The sequence below is a fragment of the Neophocaena asiaeorientalis genome, unplaced genomic scaffold (assembly GCF_003031525.2).
Source record: "Neophocaena asiaeorientalis asiaeorientalis breed wild unplaced genomic scaffold, Neophocaena_asiaeorientalis_V1.1 scaffold317, whole genome shotgun sequence".
Classification (NCBI taxonomy): domain Eukaryota; kingdom Metazoa; phylum Chordata; class Mammalia; order Artiodactyla; family Phocoenidae; genus Neophocaena; species Neophocaena asiaeorientalis.
Window position 1 is genome coordinate 4,358,624 of NW_020173114.1, and position 12,396 is coordinate 4,371,019.

Below are 12,396 nucleotides of genomic sequence, written 5' to 3' on the forward strand. Positions count from 1 at the left end.
TGCATTGGGCCACATAGGAACACACAAATTTAAACTTTGTTCCTTCATTCATCCGTCCACTGACTGTTTTGTCTCACCCTCCTGTGCTCACTCCTATCCTTTAGTGTCCCTCCCTTCTTCAAGCCTCACATTCAACTAGTGTGATTTAGCCAAAGAATCAAAGGAATTGATGGGTGATAGAAGCTTAAATGTAAGTTCCTATAACTCTAAGTGGCCAGGATTTTATGAGCTTGAGCCAATTAACAAAAAGATAGCAACTCAAGTTTTCATTTTTCTCCTCTGTCCTTTTGCTGCTAGTTAGTACCTATAGACAAGAGCTGGAGAGACCTGAAACAGAAATGACCTAATTACATTTCATACACCAGGATGCTTTTGGTCACAAATGCAGAAAATTCAGCTCCAGACTGGCTTACACAAGGAATTTTGTTATCATACATATTGTAGTCCAGAAGTAGGTCAGTCATTTAGACATGTTTGACAAAGGCTCAAGCTCTATTTCTGAAATTATTTTCACCTGTAATAAATGAAATATTTGTATGAAAGCTTTACAGTCAGCAGGATTGTGTGGTTTGTTCTCTTCACCTCAGAGTCAAACAACATTTTGCATTTCTTACTCCTATTCTCCACTGGGCAGTTTAGGTGTCTGGTATCTTCATTCTTCAATTCTTTGTATTTTCTTTGTTTTCAATTTGGCTACCAGGAAGCATCTTTCCTTAGAAGCCCTATAGTGGCTTAGGCCTCCTCTTTTCTAAATGATTCACTGGTGTGGGGGGTAGGATTACCATAATTAGCTTGGCCAATGAAGACCCATCTCTGGAGCTGAGGTCAGTTTACAAGCTGAAAGACTGCTATACCATGGGGAAAGCTAAAATAGGTCTTGGTAGGTGAGCCACAATGTCAGCTATACTTTATGCTGACAAAAAAAAAAAAAAGAAGAAGAAGAAAAAGAGAAGAAATAAAGGAGGTAAAATTTCAAGTGAAAATGTTTATTTTACAGTATTACAATTCTCCAACTAAGAATACTCCAAAATTAAGCGTAAAAAAACTAGTTATTTTATTTTCATAGTTTCTGACCTGGCGGGGGGGGCGGGTGGTGGTGGAAATGTCAAATTCTGGAGAATCAAGATGAAATAACTTGACTATACTATTCTAAAAATGTGTGCATCAGATAATCCTGAACAACGCTTGAATGGCCTAACTGTGATGCATCCTTCCGGTGATAATGACACAGTGGTATTAGAATCAGAATGTCAAGTTCCAGTGCAAAAGGTAAGAGTAAAGTTATTTTTTCTCACAAATATTGAAGGGATTTAAAATTGAATATAGAAATGGCATGGAGGTATTTTAAGCCCTAATTTGAATGAATTTTGGATCTCTAAGCCTAATTTTTGTCTACTTATTTAAAAAAAAAAGTTAACCTGTGAGCAACGCTCTTTCCCACCCTCTACCTTCAGTCCCCATATTTGTGTTTAATTGTAAATTCTATAATGCTGGTATTTGCCAGCTATCCTGATTTTAAAACATGTTATAAAACTATCTTTTAGAATCTGTTGTAGGTGATTTCCTCATGGAGTCTTTGGTGCACTTAATCTCAAAGACTTATCTCAGTCTTTCAACAAGTATTCTAGATGTTTGGGATACATTAGATACACCAGTTACTATTCTAGACATTTGAATCTAGTAACTGTCAGAAATGGACTATGAATGAGATATTCACATATCCCCTCTTTTTTCTCTCCCTCCCTTCCTTCCATTCTTTCCTTTCTTTTTTCCTTGTAAGTACTTCAGAGGACAAATCTTACTGCTTGGGCACACTTAGGAATATCTGACATTTCACCATGAGGAGCATATTGCTTTGGCCCTTGTTTTTTCTTATTCTTAGAATCTTTGACTTTCTTACATACTGCTCTGCTAATAATTATTATCATCAAAGGTGACCTGTGTTTAATATGGGTGTTTTGTTATTGATAAGAACCATTTAAAGAGTACCTTTCCTGGGAATTCCCTGCTGATCCAGTGGTTAGGACTCCTTGCTTTCATTGCCGAGGGTGCGGGTTCAATCCCCAGTCAGGGAGCTAAGATCCTGCAAGCAGTGTGGCCAAGGGGGAAAATAAAAAAACAATAAATTTTTTTTAAAAAGTGCCTCTCCTGATATCCAGCATAAATTTTTTACTGTTATTGTTTTTTGTTTAAACATTGGAAGTGTCATCTGTCCCCTTTAGGATGCAAAGAATAAAGCAGCAGAGTTTCTCAAATATTTGGTTTACTGTGTACTAAAATCTTTGTTTCTCATTTAACAAAACTGTAATTTTGACTGACCCAAAATAAATTTTGAAAACAGTAAGAAAATTTTCAAAAGGGCAAAGAGATTACAGCAAAAGTAAGCAGCAAAACATCAAGTATATGTCATACCATTGAAGTTTGTGTTAAAGGTAAAAGTGACATAAGTCTACTCTCTGTTGATGTCTAGCATATAGTAAGAACTAAAATGTTGAAAGCTTGAGGAGGAATGGGATTGTGTGGCTTGTTCTCTTCACAACAAACTGTTTCCATTCTTTTTTTTTTTTTTTCCCTTGATTTTAAACTGTTTCCATCCTTGACATTATTTCCTACCGTTGCTCACTCACTGTCAGGAGTGTTATTACCACTTACTGAAAAAAAAAAAAAAAAAGGCTACAGAATTTTGGTGCTAGAACAGATCTTTGAGAATTAGTCTTTATGAACAAACTGTGGCCCAGACAGTTCAAGCATCTTGCCCAAAGAAGAGCTGATACTAAAATAAAACATTTCTACAAGGTCCCAACCTCTGTTGTTTTACTCAGAGCTCTAGCTTTGCTGTTCGTCTCTTACTTACCTCTGCCTCAAGAAAGGGTATCCCTTCTTGCCAAGACTTCTCTATCTCTCTTCTTCATTTTCTTTCATTTAACAGATTTTTGTGGAGCTCTCCTGCCATCTCTATAGTCTCTATTATTCCTTTTGTCTTATTTCTCCACTACCTGTTTACATTTTAAACCAGGCTTTCTCAACTATAGCACTATTGACATTTTGGGCTGGATAAGTTTTTGTTGGGAGTAGGCCTGTACATTGTAGGATGCTTAACAGGAACCCTAACCTCTATCTACTAGATGCTAGCAACACCCCTTCCCTTACCACTACGTGACAACAAAAAACTTTGCTGACATTGCCATAGGTCTTCCCTGGGCAAAGGAGAATCACCCCAGTTGTGAAGCAGTACCTTAATTTTACCTAGAATCCAGCTGTTCCCTTATTCCTGTAATTTGTCCTATCAGAGGAACCAATGATGTCTAAAAGTGCTGCATCCCTCCCAAAGTCTTGATAGGGTAAGGAGTCCAGGGTCTTCTACTACTTCTCTCTCTGGTTGAACATCCACTGTGGTGATTTCAGTTACAGTCTCTCTGCAGATGACTCAAATATATAGTTCTAGACCTGACATCCTGTGAGTTTTAATCATTTTTGATTTCTCAGTCCCGTACAGCCAAGGAATTGCTAAATTCTTTGCGCTTTACTTTCAACATGTTTCCTTTTCCACTTCTGCCTCAGAGAACAGACCTCATTGCTTTCAGTCTGAGCTCTTTGTAATATTTATAACTGGTCAGACTAACTTGAAACCTTCCTTGTTCTAATCCATTCTGCTTTTAACATTCTTACACTGTTCCTCCTGATGTATTGCTCTGATCATATTACTAATATGTATGAAACCTTCAGTAGTTTCTAACTTTGACTCCAGAGTGAAGATTAAACACCTTTACCTTATGACTCCGATCTAGCCTTTCAGTCTTAACTATAAGCCTTGTAATTCACTGAAATTGAACTTTTCATTTCTCCCCGGATATATCTAGTAATATCTTTAATTATGATTTTCTTTCTTTAGTGAGGAATGCTTTCCATCCTCATCTCTGTCTGTCAAAAGTCTTCTTATTCTTCTCTGTGATGTCTGAAAAACTGTACTGTACTCCAAACCCAATTATGAACTTTCTTGTTTTAGGACCTGCCAAAATTTTATTGCAATTAGATAGACATTTCCAGGATCAAGCCAGAGACCAGGGTTTCATCCTCCCTTTATTTCCTATTAAGTATACTACCAGGTATTACCTGTTCTGTTTCAAATCTCTACCTGAAGGCAAGATTCTTTAACTAACTCAGTAGAAAAATGAAGTCTGGAACTAGTATTTAGCCCATTCCATGGGTAAGAACGAAAACAGGTTTTATTGGCAGCATACAGGAAAGACTTCATAAACACAACTGGGTGACCTATGGTGAAGGTCTTGTGTGTACAGTAGGGGTGAGATTACTTCAGGATGGAAATTAAAAAGGCTTATGGAAAAGTCTTGTCATAAATTTTCTTTTGGTTTACCTGGGACCCTGGACAAATTTCTCCCTAATATTTCATGGAAATAATATGAAAAGAGGAATCAAGCATAATTATTAAGGAGACATTTATCAAAAAAAATTTAAACAGAGGATGTTCGGGTATTGCATTGTCATCTTTCCTTACCCCAGATAAGTAGGCTAACTCTTTTTTTTAAATTGAGGTATAACTGATATATAATATTATTAGTTTCAGGTATACAACTTAATATATTGAGAAATGATCACCACAGGAAGTCTATTCTCTCCCTCTCCCAACATAGTTAAAAATTTTTTTCTTGTGATGAGAACTTTTAAGATCTACTCTAAGCACATTTCAAATGTACAATGGAGTATTATTGACTATAGTCACCATGCTGTACATTGCATCCCCAGGACTTACTTATTTTACAGCTAGAAGGTTGTACCTTTTGACCTTCTTCACTCATTACGCTCACTCCCCACTCCCTCTCCTCTGGCAGCCATCACTTTGTTCTCTGTATCTATAAATTTGGGGGTTTTTGGGGGGAGTGGTGTTTCTTGGGGTTTTTTTAGATTCCACATATAAGTGAGATCATATGGTATTTGTCTTTCTCTGTCTACTTATTTCACTTAGCATAATAAATGCCCTCAAGTTCCATCCACGATTTCCTTGGTTTTTTTGTGGCTGAATGATATTCCATCATGTATATATGCCACATTTCCTTTTTCTGTTTATCCATTGATGGACACGTGGTGTTACTTCCAAATCCTGGCTATTATGAATAATGCTGCAATGAACGTGGGAGTGCAGATATTCTTCAAGATCCTGATTTCATTTCCTTTGGCTATATATTCAGAAGTAGGATTTTTTTTTTTCGGGTATCTCTATGCTGTTTTCCATAATGGCCATACCAATTTAAATCTCCACCAACACTGTACAAGGATTTCCTTTTCTCCATGTCCTCGCCAACAGTTGATAATTGCCATTCTTATAGGTGTGAGGGTGATATCTCATTGTGGTTTTGATTTGCACTTCCTTTATAATTAATATTCCCTTATGATTAGTGATGCTGAGTACCTTTTCATGGACTTGTTGCCCATATGTTTGTTCTTGTTCTCTTTGGAAAAATGCCTATTCAGGTCCTCTGCCCATTTTTTTTCAGTTTGTTTGTTTTCCTGCTGTTGAGTTAGTTTTCTAAGTTCTTTATATATATCTCTTATCAGACATATGATTTTCAAATATTTCCTGCCATTCAGTAGGTTGCCTTTTCATTTTGTTGTTGGTTGCCTTTGCTAAGCAGAAGGTTTTTTAGTTTGGTGTAGTTCCACTTGTTCATTTTTGCTTTTGTTGCCTTTGCTTTTGGTGTCAGATCCAAAAAATTATCACCAAGATGGATGTCAAGGAGCTTACCACCTATGTTTTCTTCTAGGAGTTATAGTTATGGTTTTAGGTCTTATATTCAAGTCTTTAATCCATTTTGAGTTGATTTTTACATATGGTATGAGATAATAGTCTAGTTTAATTATTTTGCATGTGGTTGGTCAGTTTTCCCAATACCATTTGTTAAAGACACTGTCCATTACCCATTTTACATCCTTCACTCCTTTTCGTTTGTTTGTTTTTGTAGGTCATTTTCCTTTATTTTAAATGTAACAGAAAGTTACATTTTCCAATGAAATAATAATGAGGCTACTGGCTCTCTCCCACAAGACTCTGAGGCCAAGCCAAACTATATGAAGGCTAGCCTATTCACACTATTTTCCTTCACTGCTCTTTTAATTTCCTCTTTCCCCATCTTCTTCTGCAGCAGCACAGGGACTACTCACTCACCAGAACACGTGCCCAAGTATGAAATGAGTCCTTCACTCCTTTATTGTAAATTAATTGACCATAAGTGCATTTGTTTATTTCTGGGCTCTCTATTCTCTTCCATTGTGCTATGTGTCTGTTTTTATGCCAGTACCATACTGTTTTGATTACTGTAAGTTTGTAATATAGCTTGAAATCAGAGAGCATGATACCTCCAGCTTTGTTGTTCTTTCTTGGAATTGCTTTGACTAGTTAGGGTCTTTTGTGGTTCCATACATATTCTAGGATTGTTTGTTCTGTTTCTGTGAAAAATGTCATTAGAATTCTGATAGGGATTGCATTGAATCTGTAGATTGCTTTGGGTAGTATGGATGTTTTAACAATAGTAATTCTTTCAGTACATGAACATGGAATATCTTTCCATTTCTCTGTATCTTCTTCCATTACTTTCATCACTGTTATAGTTTTCAGTGTACAGGTCTTTCACCTTGGTTAAGTTTATTCCTAGGTATTTTATTCTTTTTGATGCAATTGTAAATGTGATTTTTTTCCTTAATTTGTCTTTCTGATAGTTTGTTAGTGTATAGAATCACAGTGGATTTTTGCATATTGATTTTGTATCCCTCAACTTTACTGAATTTCTATATTCTAATGTTTTTGATGGAGTCTTTAGGGATTTCTATATATAATATCATGTCATCTGCAAATAGTGACAGTTTTACTTCTTTCTGATTTGAGTGCTTTTATTTCTTTATCTTGCCTGATTGCTCTGGCTGGGACTTCCAGTACTATGTTGACTAGAAATGGTGAGAGTGAGCATCCTTGTCTTATTCCTGATCTCAGAGGAAGAGCTTTCAGCCTTTCATCACTGAGTATGATATGAGATGTGGGCTTGTCATATATAGCCTTTATATGCTAGGATATAGTCCCTCTATACCTACTTTGCTGAGAGTTTTTATCATAAATGGCTGTTGAATTCTGTCAAATGCTTTTTCTGCATCTATTAAGATCATATTTTTATCCTTCATTTTGTTAATGTGGTGTATCATGTTGTTTGACTTGCAGGTGTTAAACTGTCCTTGCATCCCTGGAATAAAACCAACTTGATCATAGTGTATCATACTTTTACTGTATTGTTGAATTTGGTTTGCTAATATGTTGTCGGGGATTCTTGCACCTGTGTTCATCAAGGATATTAGTGTGTAATTTTCTTTTCTTGTGATGTCCTTATCTCATTTTGGTATCAGGGTAATGCTGGCCTAGTTAAATAAGTTTGGAAATGTTCCCTCCTCTTCTGTTTTTGGAAGAGTTTGAGAAGGATTGGTATTAGTTCTTTAAATGTTTGGTAGAATTTACCAGTGAAGCCATCTAGTCCTAGACTTTTTGGAAATTTTTTGATTACTGATTCAGTCTCCTTACTAGTAATTGATTTGTCCACATTTTCAATTTCTCCATGACTCACTTTCGGTAAGTTGTATGTTTTTAGTAATTTATCAGTTTCTTCTAGGCTGTCCAGTTTGTTGCCATATAATTGTTGATAGTAGTTTCTTACAATCCTTTATGTTTCTGTGGTATCAGTTGTAATATCTCCTCTTTCATTTCTTTTTTTTTTTTTTTTTTTTTTTTTTTTTTTGCCTTTTTTCTTAGATTGATTGATTTTGGCTGAGTTGGGTCTTCATTGCTTGCAGGCTTTCTCTAGTAGTGGTGAGCAGGGGCTACTCTTCGTTGCGGTACGTGGGCTTCTTACTGTGGTGGCTTCTCTTGTTGCAGAGCATGGGCTCTAGGCACACAGGCTTCAGTAGTTGTGGCACGCAGGCTCAGTAGTTGCAGCTTGTGGGCTCTAGAGCACAGGCTCAGTAGTTGTGGTGCACCGGCTTAGTTGTTCCATGGCATGTGGGATCTTCCCGGACCAGGGCTCGAACCCATGTCCTCTGCATTGGCAGGTGGATTCTTAACCACTGCGCCACCAGGGAAGTCCCTTCTCTTTCATTTCTGATATTGATTTGAGTCCTCTTTTTTTTTCTTGGTGAGTCTAGCTGAAGGTTCGTCTGTTTTGCTTATCTTTTCAGAACACCAGTTCTTATTTTCATTGATCTTTTCTGTGGTCTTTTTATAGTCTCTATTTCATTTATTTCTACTCTGATCTTTATTGTTTCCTTCCTTCTTCTAATTCTGGGCTTCATTTGTTCTTCTTCTAGTTCCTTGAGGTGTAAATTAGGTTTACGTGAGATAGTTCTTGGTTTTTGATGTAGGCATTTATCACTATGAACTTCCCTCTTAGGACTGCTTTTGCTGTATCCCATACCTTTTGGTATGTTGTATTCCATTTTCATTTGTCTCAAGGTATTTTTTTTAACTTCTTTTGATTTCTTCTTTGATGCATTGGTTGTTCAGCAGCATGTTGTTTAAACTCCGTATTTATGAACTTACCAATTTTCTTCTTGTAATTGATTTCTAGTTTCATATCATTGTGGTAAGGAAAGACACTTGATATGATTTCAGTCTTCTTAAATTTATAAGACTTGTTTTGTGGTATAACATTAACTATCCTGGAGAATATGACAACTATTAGAAGGGCCATCTAGACATGTAATATCCAGTGTCCAGTATGGTAGCCACTAGCCACATATAGTTATTGAGCCCTTGAAATGTCTAGTGCAACTGAGAAACTTAGTTTTAGAACTTACAATTAACTTAAATTTAAAAATTTATACTCAGTTCAGTTATTGGAGAGTGTAAGGATGTTTGGAACAGTTTGATTACGCATATCTACTTTTTCAACTGTAAGTTTTATGAAGTCTAATTACAGATCAATGATTTCTAATCAAAGTTAAGCATTTGAATTGAGATGTGCTATAAATGTAAAACACCAATTTAGAAGACATTACAAAAATATAGGGAATTCCCTGGTGGTCCAGTGGTTAGGACTCCAGGCTTTCACTGTCAAGGGCCTGGGTTCAATCCCTGGCCGGGGAACTAAGATCCCACAAGCCGCACAGCACGGCCATAAGTAAGTAAGTAAGTAAATAAATAAATAAATAAAATTATCTTCAGTCTTTTATATTGACTGCATGTTGAAATAATAATGCTTTGGGTATATTTGGTGAAATAAAATATATTATTAAAAGTTTTAGTTTAAAAAAATTGTGGTACTAGAAGATTTTAAACTATATATATTTCTATTGGGCAGCACTGATCTAGACCTTGGCATATCACAGTTAAGAACAGTGATCACAATCAGTTAATTTTTTTCTTCATACCGAAGAAAGGAAAACATAGCTATGTCAGAGGGTTCTCAACAAACACTGTGCTGTTCTTCTGGCATCGTCTTACTTTCCCTCCGATTAATCACTTGTATATTTGCTTTATTTTTCTCATAAGATCATAAATGTCTTTTTTTTTAAGTTTTGTAACTTAATTTTTTTTATTGAGGTGTGGTTGATTTACAGTGTTAATTACTCCACACAGCAAAGTGATTTGGTTATACATATATATATATATATTTTTTTTTTTTTTTAATTCTTTTCCATTATGGTTCATCATAGGATATTGAATATAGTTCTCTGTGCTATACAGTAGGACCTTGTTGTTCATAAATATCTTGATTACAGTGACATGGGGATTTTTATATTCTTAACAGATTGTCATACCCTTAACATATATGTTTCATATTAAATTGAAGTAATTGTCAAGCACGCTATTTTAATTTGATCTTAGATGAATAGTTGAATTTAGTTAATCTGTTATCCTATTTTTTCTATTTTAGTAACCTTTAACTTAAGTTTAGTAAAGTTATGAAGCCTTTGGAATCTTTATTTTTGATCTATTACTATATCAAAAAATATTGCTTTTCTTCCAAAATTTAGTTGACATCTGTAGACATATACTGAATCAAATATTTGTTTTAGGATATAAAGATCAAGAATGCAGATTCTTGGAAAAGTTTAGGCAAACCAGTCAAAACATCAGGGGTAGTGAAATCATCAGATGAGCTCTTCAACCAATTTAGAAAAGCAGCGATAGAAAAGGAAGTGAGAGCTCGAACACAGGAACTAATACAGAAACATCTGGAACAGAATACAAAGGAACCAAAAGTATTTCAAGGAAATCAAAGGTCTGTTATTTACTGGATTAATGGAGGCTTTGAGAGATACAAACATGTATTTAAAATAAATTTCGTTTTTGTAAGTGTCTATAATTCAGCTATTTAGTAAATAGCAAATTATATTTAGAAAAAGTAAATTTTTATTGATTTTTAAAAAATTGGTAAGTAGTAGTATCTATTTTGAAGGGGATACAAATAATCAAGTGATTGAAGAAGCTATTAAAGATACCAATATTGCTAAATTATAAAGATGTCATTATTTTCCGGAAATGTCATAATATTTCCATTCTATGTGTAAGAAGATGATGGTAAACCTTGGTCATAGTTTTCTAAAACCTTCTCTTCATTAACATAGATTGCCCGATGTAAAATTTGACATCAAAAATACTAAAAATAATGTCATAACATACAAAAAAGGGTACCTAGAACATTGCTTTATATTTGTCATTTAACAACGTATCTTCATAATAAAAACTTTTAAGGAGCTTGAAACCTACTTTGAACTTCACTGTTTCTTTAAGGGACCATGGCTTCACTCTAGAATCTTTTCCAAATAAAATGCAAAACAAGTGTCTTGGAGAAGAGCAGAAAGAACATCAGCAGTCACTGGAAGCTCAAGATGGAGGCAAACTCTGGCTTCTCAAAGACCGTAATTTAGCAAGGGAGAAAGAGCAAGAGCGGAGGAGAAGAGAAGCAGTAAGTGAATTTTAGTTTATTAAATCTAATGAACAAAGGAAAGATTTAACAGAGCAGTGTCTTTACATGTTCAAAGATGTATTCTGGGTGGTTCTTCAGTGACAGTTACCTCTTTGGTGAGGATCAGGTTCTAAAATCAGAGAGTAAAATTAAAATTTCATAGTCAAAAGACACAAGCATAGTGTAATAATAGAATCTCAATCCTGGAGGCTACTAGACTTTGAGTTCAAATCCTGGTTCTTCCATTAACTAGATGTTAGAGCCTGGGCTATTTATTTAACCTCCCTGTGCCTCAATTTCCTTATTTGTAAAGTATGGATAATAAAGGTAAAAGGTGAAATGAATTTACATGTATTAAGCATATCTGAAAATGCCTGGCACAGAGGTAAAATCACTTCCTGTTATTACTGTTGAAAAATCCATAAACTGCCTATGAATTGCGGCTAAAAAATATGCCATCTGTCCCTAGTCAGTGTTTATTTAGTTGAACACTAGATGAAGAAGTTATATGTCAATTATATCTTAACAAAACTGGAAACCAAAAAAAAAAAAAAGACTTGTGTTTAAGGAGTCCTTAATATTTAAAAACTGATGTTTTAAAAAGTAGAATTAATTCCTTTTTTTATTGCGGTGGATTATTCTTTTATCTGTGGACTATTTAGAAGTGTGTTATTTAGTTTCCAAATATTTGGAAATTTTCTGGCTAGTGAAAATAATAGAAAATTAGTGATTTCTAATTGAACTCCATTGTGGTCAGAGAACATACAATGTCTTGAATTCTTCTGAATTCACTAAGACTTGTTTTATGGCCCAGATTATGATCTACCTTGGTAAATATTCTGTGTGCACTTGAGAAGAATGTGTATTCTGCTGCTGCTGGGTAGAGTATTTATTAAACAGGGCAAGTTGGTTGGTAATGTTTTTCAAGTCTACTAAATTCTTGCTGATTTTCTGCCTGTTTGCACTATCAAATACTGAGAAAGGACATTGGCACCTACAATGGTATAATTATAGGTTTGTCTTTTTACCCTTGTAATTCTATCAATTTTATTTCATGTTATTTTGAAGCTGTTATTAGGTGCATAGACATTTAGAATTGTTACATCCTCATGATTAATTGACCCCTTTTCCATTACAAAATGATCTTTTTTACTCCTGGTAATATTATTTCCTGTGAAATATAACCACTTCACCTTTTTTATGTCTAGTGTTGGCATGGCGCAAAAATTTTTTCCATCCTTTTACGTTTAACTTATCTGTGCTTTAAATTTATTTTCTTACAGGCAATATGTAGTGTAGTCTTGACGTAAAAAAAAAAAATCCAATCTCTGTCTTTTATAGGAGTGTTTAACCATTACATTCAATATGATTATTGATATGGTTACGTTTGAGTCCATCATCTTGCTTTTTTTTTTTTTTTTTTTTTTTTTTTTTT

General features: G+C 34.8%; 1 protein-coding gene across 1 annotated transcript in view; it reads left to right on the plus strand.

Moving 5' to 3' along the window:
- The window catches only part of BRDT (bromodomain testis associated), a 46,784-nt gene that overhangs the window by 28,574 nt on the left and 5,814 nt on the right, over positions 1-12,396 (plus strand). Inside the window, exons 14-16 of the mRNA XM_024743606.1 lie at positions 1,169-1,269; positions 10,069-10,274; positions 10,787-10,961. Coding sequence (XP_024599374.1) covers positions 1,169-1,269; positions 10,069-10,274; positions 10,787-10,961 — 482 coding nt within the window. The remainder of the gene's footprint in view (positions 1-1,168; positions 1,270-10,068; positions 10,275-10,786; positions 10,962-12,396) is intronic.